This window comes from Canis lupus, chromosome 28, assembly GCF_003254725.2.
Source record: "Canis lupus dingo isolate Sandy chromosome 28, ASM325472v2, whole genome shotgun sequence".
NCBI lineage: Eukaryota > Metazoa > Chordata > Mammalia > Carnivora > Canidae > Canis > Canis lupus.
The window spans coordinates 27,635,650-27,659,142 of NC_064270.1; the positions used below are offsets into that span (position 1 = coordinate 27,635,650).

The following is a 23,493-nucleotide window of genomic DNA, read 5'->3' on the forward strand; positions in this document are numbered from 1 at the left end:
ACGTCATGCCTAGGGGAGCAACTAGAAGAACCCAGAAGGTTCCACCATTCTCAGTGAGGCAGCACCACAGTGATGAGATCACCTCTACATTCCCTGTACAACCTACGTCTTCTGATAAAGTCCTAATTTCAAACAGGGTCATGTCATCTTCATAGGCCATTGAAACGCAGGGAATAAAAAGTTCTCAATATCCAAACCGTATGTTTCAGATCCAGATGGCAAGAAAGCATCTTTTGCCAGGCAACGTGGAAAACATGGCACCAGAGTCAGAACTCACCCACTAGTAAATGAAAGAACGCAAACTGTGGGTGGATCAACTCTGCCCTTAAGCTGCATTTTCTCGGGCAGCTTCTGCAGATGGCTCCCAAACATCAACAAGAGGACAGACAAGAAAATTACTGTGGATTGAAATTCATTCATTCATTCATTCACTCACTCACTCATTCAATATCTGAATACCCGTTATGTACTACATGGTGCTTGTGCTGACCCCATTCAGAGTCCGGGGAGATAAAACACAGATCTGCCATTTGAGCACCTGGTAAGGGTATGCAATCTATTCCTGAGAATTTTTTTTTTTTTAATCCAAAAAAAACATGTGATTTTTCAGAAAGCCTGCCATTTTGAGTGAGACTTGAGAAGAGCTGCATGGCAACAGAACACCGCCGACAAACAGATTAGTGCTCTGTAAGGAAGGACTGAAACCCAATTAAATGCACCATACAAAAACTAATTAAGGCAGACAGATGGAGAATTATGGTCGACACCATTCAAATCTGCTGCAGCATCTAACATAACAGGAATTTAAAGTAGTTTCTTATTTTTGCTTGCCAGAATCATAGTGATAATTCAGAGAAGTGCTACTATCTGTATTGTGTACAGATTATAAACCAGGCTTTAATTTCTTAGTCTTTTTCAAATGTAAAGGCTTAATTGGTCTTAAGGAAAAGAAATCACTCTTATCAGATTCCCTATGCGGGCACAATACAAGGGCAACGCTAGGTTAAGCTACACAAGCCTTCTCTCTCACCGACCCTGTTTTTGAACTAGCAAAAAGCAATCTATACGAACTTCCAAACTATTAAGCAGTTCTAATAAATCTGCAAGAATCACCTACAGAGAGCTCATGGCATGTTTTGTAATTCTTTCTGTGATCACACAGTTGGTAATTGTCTCACAAAAGCATGTAATCAGAAGGACAATGGAAATGTGCAGGATACTGTAGATTAAAAAAAGGGACAAATGGAGACAACAGGTCTAATGTCACTGAACTGCCACAGGAAAATCAAATCAAATGTTCTCTGAGGTAGTGCTTCAAGGTCAGTCTTGGATCAGAAAGCTACATGTAATTAATTGAGACTTAAATTTTAAGACCCACTTGAAAAATAAGTTCGTTCTTCAAAGAAAAAACCCACAGACAAAACCATCACCTTGTTGCTCAATAAAACCTTTTGTTATTACCTAGAAGAAATGAAAATTATTTTCTAAATTCCACAGGATTACTTTTCTCTTTCACTAACATTTTTAAAAAGGCACATAAAAAGAATCTTATGGCACTGTGATGAACAAAATTTCTGAAGAACACATCGTGGTTGAGTAAGTTTGAATTTGACCTCAGGTCATAAAGTTAAGGATATTTCCTTAACTACAACAATCACAAGAACCTGCCAAATGAGGATTTCTACCCTTCAAAGAGTGGTTGGAACCCTTTTTCTTTTAATAGCTAACATTTTGGTATTTTCTATATGCTGGGTACTATTCTAAGTACTTTACATGTTAGGAGACTCATTAATTCTCACCACCACCCTATGAAACAAGAACTATGATTATCCCCACTCAGCAGGTTAGCAAACTAAGGTAAGAAAATGCCAACATAATAATGACCTAGGCATTTGATAAATACCAAGCATATCTCTGAAACCTCAGAACTTGTTCAATAAATTTATTCTTCTCAAAATTAGTTATTAATTCAAAGTCTGTTGATTATTTCTTACATCGACACCATAAAACTACTTCTAAAATATTGCACAGAGGGCAGCCCGGTGGCTCAGCGGTTTGGTGCGGCCTTTGGCCCAGGGCCTGATCCTGGAGTCCCGGGATTGAGTCCTGCGTTGGGCTCCCTGTGTGAAGCCTGCTTCTCCTCTGCCTGTGTCTCTGCCTCTCTCTCTCTCTCTCTCTGTGTCTCTCATGAATAAATAAATAAACTCTTAAAAAAAATAAATAAAATAAAATATTGCGCAGACCTTCCCCTACAAGTAGACTTTTTAAGAGCCATACCCTAGCAATAAAAGTTTCTTCATTCATCAGGTCTGAGAAGCATACCAATCAGCTGATGAGAGCCATCATAAGATGCTAACAAAAAGATAATACTGTGATAGCAAAACCGGTCCTGACTGACAAATATAAACTCCAAAGTGTCACAGATGACTACAATGCTTGATGTTCTTCATTCATTCATCATGCTTTTAATCATTATTGATTTATTCATTCAACAACTATTTTTGGTGTGAACTGTTAATAAGACACTATAAAAAACTACCCTGCCAGACAGGGAAAAGCTCCAACCATGTACGTCTATGGTTCACATCATTTAAGGCAGTGGCTTCAGTTTAAAATCTCATGAGTGACTTCTAATTCTACTTAGACACACATCCCTGGTAACAATCCAGTAGCTCAAGAATGAGGGAGAGAATACTGCATCATTTCATGAATTGTAAATGAAACATCACTTTCATAAGGAAAACTGTATGATTTCCAACACCGGGGTTAATAAGCTTAGAATGCTTTTTTTTTTTTTTTTTTTTTTTTTTTTTTTTTTTAATTTAAGGGTGTTATCAAGGTTGACAAGCTAATAATGTCATTTACTTAGACATTAGTAAAAGGGAAATTTACTTAGACATTAGAAGGGGAAATCATTTTATTCTGACTGCCCTTCTCCTCCTCTACGTCTTATTGATTGTTACAAAACAAGATTGAAACAAACAAAATTTTAATTTTAATTAGAGTGTCAAGAAGGCTTCTAGACAGTAACACAGAGCAGGGCTGCCCTGAAATGACCAAAGACAGGACTTCAGAATCCCCAATGCCTTGTGGCAAGCAGAATGTCCTTTTCAGCAGTACAATGAGAGGAATAGTTTCCAAAGGGTTGTAGGAGGCAGGCACCAAAAGTAATTTATATAGACAAAATCAATTAGCTTTTATCTATAATGGTGCTGTGAGTGTCTGGCTAAGAAAGATGGAGCTAGGTCTCAACTTAGATTCACTGAAGGTGCCTCCAAGCTGTGGGAGACTTGCAGACAGGAGTAAGCCCTCAAAGTCTGCAACCGATTTCGGGAGAGAGATGTGGAAATAACCCCAAACAGGACAGAGAGGCTAGGAGATGGGGCATCATAAAATCTGAAGCACAATGCTACAGCAACATGCAGCAATGAGCCAATACTAAGGAGCTCATAAGAGGAAGTGGAGGAAGAGCCTGGAACCTACACAGGAGATGTAAAATTAGAGCACCCTGCCCCAGAAAGCTCTGACTATAGGGAAGGCGGCAGAGCAATTCTGGAATTAGGATAAGACATGTGCACGGGGGACTTCTAGGGAATGGTCCAGCCATAAGGTAGGGCAGGTGTACAGAAATGAGGCTGAAATAACAGCAGAGAACCACCCAAAAGCAGCCTGCAGGGTTTGGATTCTGTTCTGATACAGCTAGAGTAAAGTGGCCGGACCAGATTGATGAACACTGGGGGCAGGAAGAGGAGGCCAAGACGTCTGCCCCAGAACATCTGCCCCAGACTGGGCTTGAACCAGGCAAATGTGCCATGCTTTGGAAGTAACAGGTGCTGAGCAAACATGCTGAGTTCAATGTGGGTTCTTCTGGTCCCTGTTGCCCTGGCTGTGGCTGCACACCCAACTGCCCGCAGCTCCACGAGCCGCCCAGGCTCCTGCCTGCTGGGTGCCTCTGCTCAGTGGGAAAACCCTTCTCCCTTCACTCCCATCTCTTCAAGTTACCCTCTACTTCTCCCTCTCCAGCGAGTCAGACTCCCATGAACTGCATCTCCCAGAGTTGCTCCTGGATTTACCCACTTCTTTCTGTCTCCACTACCACCCTCGTCTGAGCCACGTGCATCTGAATGACAGCCTCCCCTCATCCTCTCTTTCTTCTGCAATCTATGCCCTGTCCTCTTGCTGCAAACAATGTTATTTCTTTAAAAAGACAAATCTCACCATGCCACACCCCTACTTAAAACTTCTACTGTCCTTAAGATACATTTCAAAATCTTGACCACAGCCTCCAGAACCTGGCTCAGACTTCCTCTCTTGCACCGCATGTTCCTGTAATACAAACTTTAGTTTCCCAATATGCCAAGCTCCTTCCCCATTCTGGACCTTTGATTCTGTTGCCCCTCTATGTGAACTCCTTTCGTTCTCAACACTCCCAATCCAAGTTCCTAAATCCAAACTACTCGGCTTTAGCATCACTTCCTGACACCAGCATCCACCTCCATCCTCTCTTACAAACGTGTGCTCTTCCTCTAGGTAATATCCTTGTTTGTTTCCTGTCTCCCCCAACTCAATGTAACTTCTATGTCATCTGTCACCAGTTTACAGCATGAGACCAGCACAAAGCAAGTGCTTCATCAAGTCTCAGTTTACTGGCTATCAACTCTAAAAACTCTTTCCCCAAACCCCTTACCTAGAATTGCTCCTTCCCTTTCTTTTATACCTCCTCCTGTAAAGTGCCTCATCCTCTAAGAAGACACATCCCCGCAGACCACACATTACAGTTGACCTGCTGTAGACAAGAAGCAACAGGAAGGCTCATTCGTGTTCCTTCTTATCAGCTGTTAAGTTCACATTTCTCCCCAGTTTGTTCACAAAGAACTCGAAAAAATGTGTTGTTGAAAAACTGTGTTGAAACCACTGAAAGTAAACCAAAAGGGATGAGAATTACTTGTTTCTGGTTGAGCTGCCTTTTCTTTCTTAGCACCACTGCCGCTGGGATGGGATCGCTTCCGGATCATGGACATGAGGGATCTTTAGGAGAAAGAAAAAGAATGACAGGAAATTACTGGATGCCTGATAATCCAAGAAATAAAATGTATTGATTCAAAATAATCAGTAAATATCCAATTCTTCTCTAGGTGCATAAATGGATAGCTAGAATTTAAGAGTCTACTTTCTACTTTTAATAAATTATTAAACTTTTCAACACTTTAAAGAAGAGAAAGAGGTCTCATCCTTTTCTACATAAAACCAAACTCATTACTCAAAGAAGGGGGCCACTATAATTACCAATACAGTGCTAAGTAAAACAGAAAAATAAGTCAATATTCATACCTAAAATTCAGACATAGCTATCTATGTAATATGTTTGAGGAAGAGGGAAGGATGAAAGAATTAGGGAATGTTTTTGGTAAATATCTATCTGTGAAATATGGGCATAAAAATATCTGAATCTGAATGACACAGACCAGATACTTAAGGGATAAAATACATTTAGACCACAGTCTCTCTGGTCCATGTTTTAAAAATCTGTAAAATCCAAATTGTGATAGATTTGACTACAGGAAAATTTTATGACCTGCATATATTAAAAGACACCATAAAGAATAAAAAGAGGGATGCCTAGTGGGCTCATGTGAAAGAAGTTGGAAGAGCATGTGACTCTCGATCTTGGGGTCATGAGTTCAAGCCCCATGTTGTATGTAGAGATTACTTAAATAAATAAACTTTTTAAAAAAGAAGAAGAAACTCTACAGATCAATAAGAAAAAGCATACAACCCAACAGGAAAATGGACAAAAGCCTTGAAACTCCATAAAAGAGGATGTCCAAATTTCCAAAACAAAGTGCTTGACTTCATTAGCTACTAGGAAAACACAAATGAAACCCACACTGAGATATTACTACACAGTCATCAAACAGAAAAGAAATTTTAAGTCTGATAATATCAAGTATCGGTAGGTTTGTGGAATAACAGGAATTCTCAAACTGAAGATTGTGTATGAAATAAAACTGCTGCTTTGGAAAACCATTTGGCAGTATCCAGGGGAGCTGAAGACACACATATCCTAGGAGCCAGGGATTCCATTTCTGTATACCTTATAGAAATGCAAGCACTTGTGTACCAGGATTCATTTACAAGAATGCTCGCGCAGAATTTCCATAACTTCCTTGAACTGGTAATAACTTAAATGCAGATGTACCATAACGGATAAACACACTTTCAGACATTCATAAAATGGATTATGTACCCATGAATATGGATGAACTTTAGCTACACAACATAACATGGATGAATCTTACAAAATAATGTAGAGTAAAAAGAACAAGACCCAAATGAATACAGTAAAATTCCAATTATATAGTTAGAAAAAAACCATATATTTATAGGAGTTTAGGGATATATATATGTCAGGCAAAAATTTTTTTCTTTAAAAACAGGATAAAAGGACAAGATTCTAGGCTACCAGTATTTTTCTGTTTCTTGATTTGGACAGTGAACACATAATGTTCACTTTATATTACTTTTAAACTGTATATAAGTTGGTGTATGCTCTTATATATGTTATCAGTCCCCCTCAATAAAGCTTACAAGAAGAAAAAAAAAAAGAACCAAGAATTCCTGAATTCTTTCAACTACATTATAAATGTTCTCGGTGTGGCAAACTGGATTTGACCAAATACAGTCAGTCCTGAGGAAGCCAAACAGGCAAAGCATAATGCTGACTCTAGAAAAAGGGGCACCTGGATTCAAACAGCAATATCTGGCTGAGTAGAGAACAACTCAGTGTTTCTTAATTTTTCACCTCTTACTTCTGCCTTTAGATTATTAATCCCCTCTTTACCTGCCTTTTCTTAAAATTCCCAAACACACTGAACAAGAAAGCACTACATTCTGCTCTACCCTGTGAGATTTCTAGAACTTACCGACAAGCACATTTTATTCCAGAAGCTGGGAGAAATGAAACAATGCAAACTTTATTTGCTCCTTCTCCCCATTCTGTCACTGAAGGCAGGACTAGTCGAGGTCTACAGGTTAACGTTCCCCAGTAGGTAGGGTGGCGCTGCCCAGTTGAGGGCCTCATCTTACCCTCTCACAACACTTTGCAGGTGAACCCACCACAGATTCTAAAATGTTCAGTGCTGTACTATCATACATAAAGATGACAAAGCAGGAATATTTGTACTGCTCGGAATATTTGTATATGTTTACATATATAAAGTCAAAAATCTACATTCATCACTAAAACCACCTAAATAGATGAGAGAAAGTGCTTTCACTGTTCAGAACTGAGGTATAAGCTGGAAACCCATATGGTGCCCAGAGAAAAATCATCTGTAATAATATTTTTTAAAAGAGTCCTCTGTGACTACAGATAGAGCAGGTCCCACAGGACAGATCAGAAGACCAAGACGAGATACCTGGGACCCATAATTCAAACTCTGGCTAAAATTGCCCCACTTCAGAGCCAGTTCAGCTGAATGGATAAAAGCTTCAGGCAAGAGTCTCCAGAAATGGAACAGTTTGGTGGAAAATATTTACCTTGGAATTCTTTAATAAGTGTGCCTCACACCCACTGTGATGGTTAAAGTTATGAGTCAGCCTGACTGGATCATGGGATATTCAGGTATGTGGTCCAACACTATTCTGGGTGTTTCTGTGCGAGTTCTGGATAAGATCAACATTTAAATTGCTAGCCCAGGGCAGCCCAGGTGGATCAGTGGTTTAGCACCGCCTTCAGCCCAGGGTGTGATCCTGGAGACACGAGATCAAGTCCCACATCGGGCTCCCTGCATGGAGTATGCTTCTCCCTCTGCCTGTGTCTCTGCCTCTCTCTCTCTCTCTTTCTGTGTCTCTCATGAATAAATAAAATATTTTTTATAAATAAATAAATAGCCCATGTAAAGCAGACTATTCTAATGTGGGTGGGCCTCATACAATCAGCTGAAGGCCTGAATAAAACAAAAGCATGACCCTTCCCCAAGTAAAACAAAATTCCCCCTGCCTGACTAGCTTAAAATCAGGACATCTTCTTTTCCCTCCTTCTGGATTTGAAACACTACCTCTTCCTGGGTCTGGACTGCTCAAGTGCAGACTGAGACCATATCATAGGCTTTCCCTGGGCTCCAGCTTTTTGACTCACCCTGGGATTTGCCATAGTCCATAACCCTGTGAACTAATTCCTTAGAATAAACCTTGTATGTGAATGCACACAATATATACATAAGTATGTACATATGTACATACACACACCCCTACTACTTCCGTGTCTCTGGAGAACCCTAATATACCAATACACTCTACCACCCCCTCGTGAGCCATGCCTGCCCAGGATTTACCCGGTGTTCGCTATGGCTGGTACAACATGACCAAGGTCTACCTTCTTCCTCCAACTCCTCTCTCCCACCTGTCCCCTGGGGCAAAAGAGCAGGTACTAGTCTTTTTTTTTTCTTCCGGTTTTCATTTCTATCTATGATTTATGTTAGTGCAAAACAAATGTGGCTCAGGACCAAAGTTAGAAAATCTTGATTAGTGGATTCAGAGTCCATTGAAACTCAATAGATATGCAAATGTATTTCTTTGACAAGAAAGTACTCCTAACTCCAAAAAGAAAAAAAGGAAAAAAAAGAAAAGAAAAAGAAATCTCTTTCTGAGAAATTATATCTTATACTACTTAAATTCATCTTAAAATAAAAATTGTTCATGTTATTCAACGAAAATTTCTTCAAAGGGCCTTATAAGAGTTCATGCTTTAGATATACACAGTCTGAATCCTACATTCATTTCTCAGTAAAACTATAAAGTGCTCTTTGGAAAAATATCCTATTTAGGTTATACTTTACTTTTAATTCCAAAGGTTTCCAGGCTTGTGAGACTAAAAATTAAAGGCCAACGGCAAGACTATAATCGCAATTTTAATAGCTCTCCCTCCTCATACACAGTAGTGACCTTTATTATCAGCACAAAATTCTACACCTTAGAAAAAGAGCTAAGTGATGAATTTCTTGTTTTAAATGTCACATTCAGAATATCTCCAACGGATTTAGCTACCCAGGACAGAAAGAATTTAAAATACCTGAAATTCTTTCAATGGACTCTTCCATCAATCACGTGTAAAAATTATTTTGCCTCAACTACTTCAATGGCTTAAAGTAGATTATGTCCTACCCTCCTCAGTAAGAAAAACTAATGAGAATCCTTTTTAAAAGGCAAAGTCCCATTTTCATAGTCATGTGGGAGGAACATGCTACTCATTCTATTCACATGCATCGGCAAAGGTGCAAAGTACGAATAAATGGCCCTGTGTGAAAGGATTAAACAAATTGCATGAGTTAATGAAAGGTAAAAAAAAAAAAAAAAAGAAAATCTAGCCAAATTTTAAAGTCCATTTGTTCAAGAATAAATTATACAGACGCAGCTAACATCAGGACACAAGGAAGTAAGTTGTCACAGTGGCAAGCAGGTTGTGTCTTCTGTAATTCTGGACGGTGGAATGAAGAACCACAAAGGAGGCAAATCTTGCCTCTAGGCTTCCTGGGGTGTACTGTGCTTGATTCAGGCACTCAAAACCACCGAGTCACCCCAGGCTTCAGAAAAAGTGAATTCTTATCTGCATATAGGATTCCCTGTCACAAGAACGTAAACATAATTTCTTCTTCTTATGGAAGATTCTTCTCTCAGCATTATTAAAGGTTTAAATATGAGGTTAGGGATAAAACGTAATTAGCACTTTGAGTTTAATTATTAGTGTGTAACAATTAGTACTGGTAAGTTTTTGTTTCGTTTAGTACTTTTATTTTTAAAGTAAATGAACAAACCAAGGCTTTTCAAATTCAAATTAGGGTAAGGAAAGATAAAAACAATTAAAACATCCAGGAAAAGTTCAAAATTCCTTGGTCTTCCACTTAAAGGAAATCCTAACATCATGGGCTGAAATCTTAATACTGAAGTATCTAACTTTTTAAACAAATCTCCAGCTCCTGGGTTTGGAACATCCACATGTAATCTGAACATCGGTAGCAGAAGGACATGGAAGGCCACAAGAATGTTTCTGCCAGGTGTTTCTTGGGCCTTTTCTATATGTATTACAAGAAGGAAGTGACACATTGGACTTTAGAAAATTTTCTGAGAGGGATGCCTGGGTGGCTCAGGCAGTTGAGGGTCTGCCTTCCGCTTAAGGTCATGGGATCGAGTCTCGCACTAGGCTCCTTGCAGGGAGCCTGCTTCTCCCTCTGCCTGTGTCTCTGCCTGTCTCTCACAAATTAATAAAATCTAAGAGAGAAAGAGAGAGAGAGAGAGGAAGAGATAAAGAGAGAAAATATTTCTGGGAGAAATCCTGGCTGGTATGTTTCAGAGTTTTTCCGACCCCTCCTTCTAATGATGCAATCTAAGACAATAGTTTTGGTTCTGTTTTTTAAGAAGGGACACCTCTAGCATACACTTCCAGTTCTCTGACGGGGAAAGACATGATGCAGAGCAGTCCCCCTGCATGTGCTTACCGGATAGGGTTGGGAGGAGGAGGGGGAAGCGGCGGTGGAGGAGGAGGTGGCGGAGGTACAGAGTTCTCAGACTGGTTCACCCGTTTCTGGAGTTCATCAACTGCACGGAGAGTAAGCATTCAGAAGAAGAGAGCTGAAACAAGCAACTTAGCACCTTTTACCCACACAAAGGAGAAAACATAACCTCTTTCAAAATCAAGTCCTTTGTATTAAGGCAAAGTTAGAAATCTCAGTATGAAACTGCAGAACGGCTTAACCTTTTCATCATCCGGCTGCTACCACTAATGCACGGGAGGCCTTACACAGCTTACAAGAAAACGTCACTGTCTTGTTGCTGTATATACAACTGTGGAAAGGAAAAAAAAATCAGGACAATAGCTGGATGGGTGGGAAGCAGGGATCGAGTAGGCTGAAGAAATATTTGTTAACAATGGCATGTATTACCCAGAACACTAAGAAATTGTGAATACTTGACTTTTAAAATGTATAGACCAGGAATTAATTTTAAAGATGACATTTAGTAATGAATCTTAATAACATAATTTCCTCCTCCACCTAATTTCCTTCAAAAATTGCAAATCCCAGAGTTCTTGATTTTGACCAGACTCAGACACTGTCACTTCAGAACCTTTTTGCTCTTTTGAAGGAGGATTCTGGAAATATAATTTATCCCCTCAATTTATTCACATCCTTAATGGAGCAGGTATTTTAGCCCAACAGTGTGAACGGGTTCATGCTCAAAGCTGTTCAAGATACAGTTTTGAGTTCAAGGAGCTCAACTTCAATGTATATCGCAGACACAAATACCTCTAAGACAGGTTCCAATAGGCTCTAGGTACTGAATACTGTTTGCACTCAGGAACGGCACCTGCTGACCCCAGCCTTTCCTCTCTTCATGAGTAACTGCACCCCCAATGAGCTTGCCTGTTTGTTTCTATGCTCAACACTTTAAATAAGCAGTGTGGGCTATGCTCTCGGACAGCCAAGAGTCCTCTAGTTATAAGTGTGTGTCTGGCTCTCCAAAGAGAGTGTGAGTTCCTCAAGGACAAAAGGCGTGGTTTCTTTCCTTCTAGATTTCTTATAGTACCCTAGGGTAAGGCTGGCTATACACACAGCAGATACTAAATAAAACATACTCGAAACTGAATCTCAGGTTATCTCTAGTGTCTGCCCCTTCTATCAATAAAAAACATGGCTCTGGCCATAGGCTGCCTGGATAGTCACTTAAAAAGAATGGAATCTTAATTTTAGATCAATTTTTTAAGAAGTAAATTGCAATTCATTTTCATTGCGGGTTAGAAAGCATTGAATATTTTTTAAAGGGGAGAAAAGGCCTACCAGGTTCTTCTATACGGATTTCAAAATTCTAGTATAAAATTAACCAAAAATATCTCCAGTGAATACTGAAGCTGTTATAAAAGGGAACAACCTGCCTCCTTAAATCACCTACCTTCCAACAGAAACTTATTACTTATTACTTATCCCTGTGTAATAATCCAATTCACACATTCCTGTCAAGCCTTCTGGAACTGAATGAATAAATCCTTTGATTTAAATATCCCCTGGTGTTTTAAAAGTTTTTCCACTTAATATACATATTGTTGCCCATTTTATTGTTAGGTGTGACACTGAAAGTATTAGTTCATGGGTATAATTAGACCACAAACGAGGGCTGTATGAACCTTAAAAGTTTAATTCTTTTTAAAAATGCTCCCTAAGGGACGTCTGGGTGGTGCAGTCAAGTAAGCATTTGACTCCTGACTTTGGCTCAGGTCACGATCTCAGAGTGGTGAGACCGAGCCCCAAGTTGGGCTCTGTGCTGGGAATGGAGCTTGTTTGGGATTCTCTCTCTCCATCTCTCTCTCTCTCTCTCTAAAAAAGGAAAGGGGGAAAAAAAAAAACCACTCCCTAAAATGATCAAAATAAATACTTCTATCTGTCCCATCTGAAGCCCTGAGAAATGCCGAAATGTTGGTCAGATGAGCAGTATCTTTGTCTCTCCATTCTTCATGGGAGGCCTGCACATGCTCTCAGTCCACAGAGTTTTACATGCTTGTGAATCCCTGGAGTACAGTGGCCACTCTACTGAAGCGATTTTGATATTCCCCTATAGCATTCAGCCAAGCATTCTGGACTAGCTATGGGCTGGGTTTTGTGCTGGGCACAGGGGATTCACAGACTACTCAGACACAGTGGCCCACTGGACACTTTTACCAGAATGCTTTAAATCTCTGGCTCTCTCCTCCGAATTCTGGTATTTCAATTCCAGTTCTCTTTTATCCTCTTCCAGAAGCCCCAGCTGCTGTTTGAGGCTGCGTATCTCTCTGTGGAGTGCTGCGTTTTCTAGCTGCTCTTCTAAGTCTTTCACCTGTAATTCATAAACAGACATTGACAGCTTTGCCTTTGTCAAGGAAAATTAAAGGGGGAAAGATCAGTTTCCCTTTACTTTGCAAGTCACAGCAAAGAGATTACCAATCCATCTTAAAAACCATGCAAATTCTGGAGTACAGATGATAATTGAAAATGCCAGCTATTTAAACCAATATAAATTTATTGAAGACAAATGTCCCAGATAATTATGTGTTGAAACATGGGTCGAAAAGGTAAAATAATACCTAAGAGATTCATTTAAAACAGATTACTACCTCATACTCATTTTCAAGAGAAAATTCAGGTAGCATGAAAAAGAACCTTTAGGGGGATAATTCAGTAACAAGTATCAAAAACCTTAAAAAAGGAAAGAAAGCGAGAAAGCAAATGGAAAGATGGTTTGATTCAGCAACACTGCTTTTAGAACTTGCTTTAAAGAAATAGTAAGGGGGCACCTGGGTGGCTCAGTTGGTCAAGCATCTGAGGATTCTTGATTTCAGCTCAGGTCATGACCTCAAGGTGGTGAGATCAAGCCCTGTATGGAATATGCTTAAGATTCTCTCCCTCTCCCTCTGTCCCACCCCCGCCACCCCACTCACAGGTTTTCTCTCTCTCAAAAAAAGAAATAGTAAGACAAGTATTTACATTATTCACCAGTGTTCCTTGTAACAGGAAAGTATTGAAAATAAGTCAAATATCCACCAATATTATGGATTTAATAAATCATGGTATATTCACTAACTAAAATACTATACAACCATTTAAAATCATATAGTTGGAGCACCTAGGTGGTGCAGCTGATTGATCATTCTACTCTTGGCTTCAGCTCAGGTCATGAGCTCAGGTTGTGAGACTGAACCCTCATAGGGCTTCGTGTTGAGCATGGAGTCTGCTTGAGAGTCTCTCCCTTTGCCCCTCCACGTGTGTTCTCTTTCTCTAAAATAAACATGTAAGTTTTTAAAAAATAAAAATAAAATCACAAAGCTCACTATATGCTAACATGGGATGATATGTTACCAACTAAAAACAAATCAGGTTGAAGAACAGTATGCATGGTACATACATTCATAAAATTAACCATTTAACCATTTGTGTAAAGTTTGGATAGGTACCAAAATATGGAATTCTTGGGCAATCTTAATTTCTTCTTTAACTTGTACTGTATTTTCAACATCCAATTATGAGAAGAAACATATATTGTTTTTATCACCATAGAAACAACACGGTGTTTAAAAGACAGCTGGAGAATCTGCAGGGGAACTTACAGGCAGGTAAGAACCATTTAAACCACCACCACCGCCCCAGGAAAGATTACACAGTTCAGTCTAACAGTCTTAGAAGTACTGATGGGAACAATTTACAACTTTCAGCCAATCTTCAGCATCAGGTACTTGCTCCGCCTACCCCAACAAGGCACACAGCCAACGATGGAGCCCCATACCTCAGTTCAACTCAGGAGGTTCTAGACCTGTGTGGTTTACTAAACGGGTTAACTACTACTACTAAGGTTTTTCAGAACTGAAAAATTTTAGCTTGAGCTACATAAAAATAAGTATTCCTTTATTCTTTATTTGAAATGATAATCCCTGTTTGTGGGGACAAGAAGGAAGGGAGGGAGGGAGGGAGGAAGGGAAGAAGGAAGAAAGGAAAGGAAGGGAAAGGACGGAGGGAAAGAAGGAAGGGAGGAAAGAAGGAGGAAAGGGAGGGAGGAAAGAAGGAGGGAGGGAAAGAGGGAGAGAAGAAGGAAAGAAGAGAAAGGAAGGGAAAGAAAGGAGAAGGAAGGAAGGAGGGAATAAGGAATGGGAGGAAGGAAGGGAGGGAGGAAGGAAGGAAGGAAGATAGAAGGAAAGAGGAAAATCTCTCCTCCCTAGTCCTCTTTCCAGGGGCAATCACTGCTCCCAGCTACTCATCTGGAGGTCCTGTGCATACACCAACATTTCTTACTGAGGGGAAAATAAAAATCCGCTCTGCCTCAGGACCAACTTTGTAAAAACTTCAGAAACTTCCGAGGGTTAAATGTCAATATTATTGCTTAAAGAGACTTTGACAGGTGATAAATAGCAGCCAACAGCCTTTTCTTCACAAACGAGGTGTACTGTAAGTAGTATAAATATTGATGTAATTTTTCTTAAGTGGTTTCCTTCACTTCAAAGCCTCTGTTCCACCTCTCTGCCTCCTCCCCTCCCGCCTCCTCTCTCACCTACCACAACAACTACCTTTTCTGCCTGGCGCACAAAGGTGGGCTGTGTCAGCTGGAATAGTTCCACTCAAACAAAATAAAATAACCACTTAGGAAGTCTTTAAACATATACATTTGTGGAGGTTCACAAAATCAGAAATTTTTTCTAAGCAAGCAATTACCCCTAACGATGGACTTTTCCTTTCCTCCCTCTTTTAGTAACACTTGTGCCTTCTCGTAAGTTCTCGGAGACGAACGCAGGCTCCCTGTGTATGCAGTCCCCAATACACATTCGACTCACAGATGTCCCAATTTTGCATTCCGTGCACTGTGCATGGTCTTTTAAATTCTCTCTCTTTCCTTTGCTTCTTCAGACCTTTGGATAGGTTAAAGACCACAATGAAGTCCACATAGTGCACTATAAATTGGGCACTAAATTAAGTTCATTTGGTAGTTACTTTTTTCTAAAAAAGCAGAAAAACCAGAAAGATTTACTAAGACCAACGAGGGGGCTTTAAGTGACCAGACTTAGCCCTCTCCTGTCTGTGGCTGTTATTAAGACACCAGAAGAAAATCTGTTACCTTTTTCTGATGCTGAATTCTCTCTTCTTCAAGTTGCTGGATGAGTTTTGCATTTTCTTCTAAAGCTTTCAAAAGCTGCTGGTCAGGAGCAGAGCTCTGCAGCAGAAGGTGGCTTTGCCTCTTTAGCTTGTTCTGTTCAATGAACATCTGCAAGAGTTAATTACAAAAATGTACATGCCAATCAATCTCACGTATCTCCTCAACTGAAAGCAAAGCAACAGGAAAGTACGTGGAATTTTTATTGAAAAGTTAAAGGCAATTTCTGAATTGTACAGTATTACATTTTTAGAAGTAATGATCGTTATGATTTCATACATAACTTTCATGCAATCTTCAAGGACCTTCACCCTTGCCCCAATGAGGCATGTATGTAATAATTGTGTCCTATGCTTCAGTTTTTAAAGTTTTATTATTGTCTTAAAATACATTAATACTGGGGCACCTGGGTGGCTCAGTGGTTGAGTGTCTGCCCTTGGCTAAGGTCACGATCCTGGAGTCCTGGGATCAAGTTCTGCATTGGGCTCCCCACATAAAGCCTCTTCTCCCTTTGCCTATGTCTCTGCTTCTCTCTGTGTCTCTCATGAGTAAATAAGTTAAAAATCTTAAAAAAAAAAAAATCTCTTCCTTTAAAAAAAATACATTAATACTATGGTACAGGCTGGTATTGATACAGGCTGGTATTGACCAAGAACTTGTCTTACCTCAGGTACTCTGCTAAATATTTTATACTTATTATTTTAATCCTTACATCAGTCCTATGAATTAAACACTTGCGGTTTGAATAGCTAACACTGACTAGCACTATGTGATAGACACGATGATGATTTTACATATAACACATCGTCTAATCCTTAGAATAACACTGTCAAGTAGATACTATTATTATCCCATTCTTACTAATAAAGGTAAGTGAGGTTCAAAGGGATAAAGTGACTTTCCCAAAAACACATGGAGATAGCAAAACCAGGATCTAAACTGAGATCTGTCTGATTTAAAAGTCAAAGCTCTTAATCACCTGGCTAACCTCCTTCCTCTGGTATTTACAAACCTAATGTGTTTTGGTTTATGCCAATTAGCTTTTCCCCAGTGATGAAAGTAGTTAACAGTCAGGAGGGTAAAAAAGATGCGATACACTTATATTATTATTCATTTAGCCTTTACAAGCTCACATTTCTTAATACATTATTTTCTATTAACCTGTTACTTCTTTTCCTTAATACCCTATACCAGTTAGCCGGTAGATGATTCTACACATATTTTATAAACTCTGAAATAAGGCCCATATTTCATATTCTTCTTCCACCTGAGGCTTTCTGTGTAAGAAGGCTTAGGGGGAATGTGTGTGTGTGCACGCACAGGTGCTAAGCTCGAGGACAGTGAGACTGGGAGCATCCACACTCCAGGGAAGAGTCATCCATATTTCATCCATATCTCATCTAGTATCTGATATCTGAAACCAATGGTATAATTGAAACAAGCTATTTCTATTTACTATTACTATTGCAGTCATCTTAAATACATCTTTCCCCTCCTACAATTTAACTTGGCTGGGGTCCCTTACCAGGGTCTTAGCCTCAACTAGCTAACAAGGAGGTCTGCAAATAGCAGCTGGACTCAGTGAGTCCTCTGGCTTCCCAGCGAGCGAGGCCTTTCCCCAAGAGTGTCCAGAGGCCAAGAGCAAGCCGAAGGGCAGCGTCAGTGTGGGCAACCAAGGCGGGGACGGTGAACTCAGCAGTCAAACAGTACTGGGCTCAGGCCATTGTCAGGGCACAACTGAGTCCCTCACTGCACTGCTTCTCTGAGCTCCGGTTTTCACTTGGAAAAAAGTGACAGTTCCTCTTCTCTATGCGCACTCAGGAAAACTTGTTCAACTTTACATGATTACAAACAATTTAACTTGGTTATTTTAGAAAGAAGAGAGTGATGATTATGTCTTGGCGATGTTAATAATATGAATTTCTTTCACAAAACCCTGTAACCATTCCTAAATAGTAAAAGATGAAAAGAGCATATAGGAAAGAAATTCCTTAGATAGCCATGGTAACTTGAAAAAAATACTCATTAGACTACCTTTTCTAGACCTTAATACATTCACATGAAATATTCTATATAACACCTTCTAAAGATGTGCTTAAAGAAAATTTAGTTACCAAACAGTAGTGAATTTGGCTTTGAACTATGGTAAGAACCTGATATCTAGGGTTAGGGAGGTGGTCTCTTATCACACAAATGACATGAGTGTCAGAATTTCAGAGAGATTTCATAAATCTTTTCACAGAATGAAAGAGAGAAAAAAATCTTATGTCATTAATATAGAATTCATTCTTTCTGAAAGATTATTAAAATGTCATCTGCATTGTCTAGTGCAAATAGGACTTATTACAAAACAGTCTCACAGCATATCCACCCTACACATTTGAAGGAGGTATCCATGCTGTTGGAAGATCCATGAGGTATCCTCCAACCAAGAAAACTGCACATTTGGGAACTGTTTGTATTTTTTACAAGGTATACACACTCCTTTTATAATTAAAAATATAAAGTAAATTAATTTAAAATATTGAATTCTGGGATGGCTGGATGGCTCAGTGAGCATCTGCCTTCAGTTCAGGGCATGATCCTAGGTCATGGGATTGAGTCCCTCACTGGGCTCCCCACAGGTAGCCTGCTTCTCCCTCTGCCTATGTCTCTGCCTCTCTCTCTCTCTATGTCTCTCATGAGTAAATGAATAACATCTTTAAAAAAAATGAATTTTAGGGCTCCAGACTGTAAGCTCCAAAGGGGCTGATGATGATGGGATGATGTTGCATTCGTCACCATCATATTCCCAACAGCACAGTGTCTGGTTTATGAAGATGTTCACTGATGCACTAAAAACCAAAATGCAAGACTGGCACTTCTCTCGTTAAACCAAGTCCTGCACCTTTTAGCAGTAGTCATCTGTTTAAAAGTTGAGAATTGGGGTGCCTGGCTGGCTTAGTTGGTTAAGCATCTGACTCTTGATTTCCACTCAGGTCATATGTTAAAGGTCCTGAGATGGAACCCTCCCCACCCACCCTCACCCTATCCTGGGCTTTATGCTCAGCATGGAGTCTCCCTCTGCCCTCTTCTCACTCATGTGCATGCTCTCTTTCTCAAATAAATAAATACATCTTAAAAAAAAAAAAAAGCAGCTATGAATCTGCAAACCATACATAGAAGAAGGTATATGGGTTTTAATCCAACTTTATTTTAAAGAACAGTTTCTGGGGATCCCTGGGTGGCTCAGCGGTTTAGCGCCTGCCTTTGGCCCAGGTCGTGATCCTGGAGTCACGGGATCAAGTCCCACATCCGGCTCCTTGCATGGAGCCTGCTTCTCCCTCTGCCTGTGTCTCTGCCTCTCTCTGTCTGTGTCTCTCATGAATAAATAAATAAAATCTTTAAAAAATAATAAAAATAATAAAATAAATAAAGAACAGTTTCTGGGGTGCCTGGCTGCTAGAGTCAGTAAAGCATGCAACTCTCAATCTTGGGGTTGTACTCAAGCTCCACATTGAGTGCAGGGATTACTTTAAAAAATAAAATCTTAAAAAATTTCTTCTCACTACTGTGTAGATAGAATCTAGATGTTGTAAAACCACTAAGCACCCTTGCAAATCCTGATGCTACCCAGAAGAGGAGTGCAACCGGCTGCCACACCTCCATCCCCTTGTGCCGAGGTCACACGTCAGCATCGCCGTTTCCACCAATCACTACCAGGTGAAGGACAGAGTCAAGCGTTCATTTTCATATTCTTTGCAGAATCTTGCTTCTTCTATCTATCTTCTCTGCTACTGCATGGCCTTCAAGTTCTCTTTGAGCTGCTTTGTTTTCTAACGTCACTCCACAAACAACCGATAGAAAACTGAAAATGTCTCTCAAAATAAGACCCCGGCATTTGGGTCAAAACAAGCCCACCCTTTCAGTTTTACGGTGGAGGCATCTTCACATTATCCCCAGTCTCCCTCCCCTCTACTGTTTATGTTGCTGCAGCTTTTCCAAGGGACTCTGACACACTTTAATTCTTTTCTTCTTTCTTCCAAGTAATAAGAGGACAATTTTTACTCACCTTTCATTAAACTCTCTGAATAAAATGAATCGGAATATTTCAAATCACATCTTCTTGGCCTAAAGCTTTTACACAGTTCATTGCTAGCACAGCTACATTCACATGCAGAAAGACTCCTAACAAAACCATGATCTGATTTTTAAATGTCATTCCCATAACCCCATGCTTTGTCTTCCTTCTGCACCTTGGATACTTCTACCTACGTGTGTTTTACATTTCCTTAGCTACTTTCCTTCTCAACCTGCAGTGTGCATGCAGATTCAAGATACTTATACATGATGGAAATCTCAGACCAGCAACATCCTTGATCTGTTACAGTTCAGCCAACTGGTGCCTCATCATTTCCATGTAAACCAGCCCTAGGGGCAAGAATACCCAGCAACAACATGTCAACAAAGGGAAGCTGAAACATGAGAAACTCAAAGCTTATCTCTAACAGGAGAGGAAGAGTGTTACTCTGGTGAAAGGCTACAATAATGGATGTATATGGCAATGCTCCATAGCAAGTGGAAGAATCAACTAGAATAATAAGATCACCATCTAGTAGGTGAGGAGAAAAACTAACACCATGATACTGTTATTTGAGATGGTATTTGGAGATGTCACCTAGATTCCTAAGGCTACTGAAATGTACAGAAATCCTATACTCCAGCTGGACTCCCCATCACAAGTTTGCAGGTAACCCTAAATGTCATTTCTTTCCCCTATGCAGCATTTTATTGTACAAAACCCTTTTGAAAGATCATGCTGTTTGATTTCAAAATCCACATGGCTGGACTGGTAGCATCACGCATTTTAGAGATGGTGAAAGTGAAGCCCCAACGAGGCTAAGGGCTGCTCTCAGGTCACATAAGTGACTGTTTGACACAGCCAAATCTGAAACCAAATCTTCTAACACCAGGTTCAATGAACATAACATTATTCCACAGCTGGCCTCCCTTAATTCTAGGTGGTAAGTTCTTACTCAGCTTCAAAACATATTTTGATATGTCATCTACAAAGTCCTCTCAGAAATAAAAATTTAAAACTAGGTCTCTGGACACTTACCTCTTGTGCAAATGACTCCGCTTTCTTTCGAAGATCCTTCTCCAGTTCCAAGTTTACTTGCATCTCCTCATACTCTTCTACTGCTAGCATGGACACTTAGGAAGACAAGGAAAAGAAACGGACAAAACACCACACAGACGGTCAGGAATCTGGATGAAAACAGTGTTGAAAGGATTCTTTGTACCAGCATACAAGCGCCCTCATCCATTGCTGCTTGGAATATAAATGGATCAAACCATTTTGCAGGGCAGCTTGGCAATGTGAATCAAAAACCTAGAACCACTCATGCCCTCTGACTCGACAATCCCACTTTTGGGAACATACTGATTCCCCCGAGAGAATATAAATCATGAACATGTCCAGCGATGAAGCTGCAAGAATGGTCTTGGCATCACTGCTAATAACAGTGAATGGTCCAGATGGTCTCAGAGGCAGAACCAGGAAAGTATGGTACGTATACGAAACACGATTCTGCCATTGAAATGACACTGTAAAAAGCATATTTATGGGACCAAAAGATATTCATGATATATATATTTTTAAATGAGTTCATTTCTGTTTTTTACAAGCTGCAGACACAAAACACATTGACATGGCACTTCACAGAAGAGGAAACCTGTGAAAGGCCAGTGAATGTGCAGAAAGATACGTACCTTCACTAGTAATCAGAGAAATGGAAAGTAAAAACACAGGCACCTTTTTATACTCACCAAAGAAAGAACTGCAAAAGTCAAGAAGTAGAGTTACACCAAGTTTGGAGAGGATACAGAACGCTGGGAACAAACACACTGGTAACAGGAGTGGAAATCTACTTAAAAAAGCAATCCGGCATCATGTGCTGGCACTGAAGATAAACTTTTACATTTGGCTATTATCTTAGTGAAACTCTTGAACACGTGCACCAGGAGGCATGTAAAAGAATGACTCAGAATAGCAAAAAAGTGGAAAAAAAAAAACTCAAACATCTACCAACAGGACACCGGATCAGTGAATTCTGGTATAGACACTGAATGGCATCCTATACAGCAGGAAAGTCAACATACCACAGCAGAGCCCTTTAGCAGGAACAGATCTCAGAGACACAGAAAACTGCACAGAGACATATGCAAAGTGATACCATTAATATAAAGTTCAAAAACATGCAAAATCAATCAACATGCTGGTAAGAGATACAGACATACTTGGTAGGACTGTAAATAAAAGCAATGATAAAAATCCGAGGGAGGAAGGGGTATAAGTAGAGATTGATATTCAGGGACCTGTAAAGTGCCAAGAGCTAAAGAGTTATTTCTTGTGCTGATACTTCCCATCGTCCATAAATGTTATGAACACACTTAACAAACTATTTACCGTGTGTGTGTGTGTGTGTGTGTGGGTGTGTGTATGGTTTTCTTAAGGTTGGAAGAATACATACGATGTCAATAGTGCTTATTTGGACTGTAAATATTGAGATTTTTTTTCCTTTTCCTATTTGAATTTATGCTTTCCACCAAAACGTATACTACCTGAAGAAAAAGAAAAATACATATGCATATATATATATGTTTGTGTGTTATTTTTAAGCATCTTCCATGTTTACAAAGAGAAACAGCCCTAGATCCATTCAGGCCGAGTCAGAGCTCTGAATTAAAGAATCAATGTAGGGCAGAAATTTTCAAAGGGAAGGTCTTGTCAAATAAGAGAACACGAAATCTTTACTACTTTCTGATGTTCTGTGGCCCGTTTAACGCTATAGACAGGCTCAAGGGAGTGATGATGCTGCTAGAAATTAGGCACAACACAGGTAGGTATCACACTGGCCTCTCCATCTGCCTCTGCAAGGCACTTTCAATCCTGAGCTGAGTCATATCAATAAAATCTTTAAAAAGGCACTCTTAATGGCTGCTTTCACACAATGTTCCGCCAGGACACTTCAGTCCTAACTGACTAAGGACCGGTTTGCTGGGTAATGACATAGAATTTCAAGCTCTGTGTTCTGTAAATCTACTGCTTTCTCAGAGGAAAGACGAATACTCTTACTCCAGCAAAGCAATGTAAGTGGTGGTTTGTGATGTGAATTACAGGTCCCCGAGAGCCCAATGATTTTCAAACCTATTTAAAAAAAGAAATTTCATGAAGAAAACAAAGACGACTATGACTATCTGGAGGCCTGGGCAACACAACTGACTCTCTTTTCTCAGTCTTGAACGTCACAAAAAAAAAAAAAAAAAAAAAAAAGAAGAAGAAGAAGAAGAAGAAAAGAAAAGAAAAGAAAAGAAAAAAGTGAATTTTCACCTGTCCTGGCCCTTTCGACTTGGATTCTGAAAGAAATGTGGTTGGTCCTCATCACCCATTTAGTTACATAATCTCTCTCTCTTCCTAGAGAGCGGGCTCTCTGAAGGCGAGATCCACGCGGTTGCCCTCTGCAGAACTGTCTGTTTCTAGCACCACGCATCAAGACCCGTTTCTATCTTCTTAAGTGTGGAACGAGCTGAGACATGTCACAATCTTTTTTTTTTTTTTAAGATTTTATTTATTAATGAGAAGCACAGAGAGAGAGGCAGAGACACAGGCAGAGGGAGAAGCAGGCTCCATGCAGGGAGCCCGACGTGGGACTCGATCCTGGGCCTCCAGGATCACGCCCTGGGCAGAAGGCGGTGCTAAACCACTGAGCCCCCCCTGGCTGCCCTGACATGTCACAATCTACCGTATCTCCCACACTGAAATGCCAGGTCCTTTATTTATTCAAAAAT

The 23,493-nt window shown here is 40.0% G+C and overlaps 1 protein-coding gene across 2 annotated transcripts in view; it reads right to left on the reverse strand.

Moving 5' to 3' along the window:
- The window catches only part of SHTN1 (shootin 1), a 96,501-nt gene that overhangs the window by 31,239 nt on the left and 41,769 nt on the right, over positions 1-23,493 (reverse strand). For both annotated transcript variants that reach the window (XM_025467358.3, XM_049103599.1), the window contains 5 exons: positions 20,762-20,856; positions 15,628-15,774; positions 12,711-12,864; positions 10,497-10,596; positions 4,946-5,028 (listed from right to left, as the gene is read on the reverse strand). In XM_025467358.3, the coding sequence (XP_025323143.1) occupies positions 4,946-5,028; positions 10,497-10,596; positions 12,711-12,864; positions 15,628-15,774; positions 20,762-20,856 (579 nt within the window). The remainder of the gene's footprint in view (positions 1-4,945; positions 5,029-10,496; positions 10,597-12,710; positions 12,865-15,627; positions 15,775-20,761; positions 20,857-23,493) is intronic.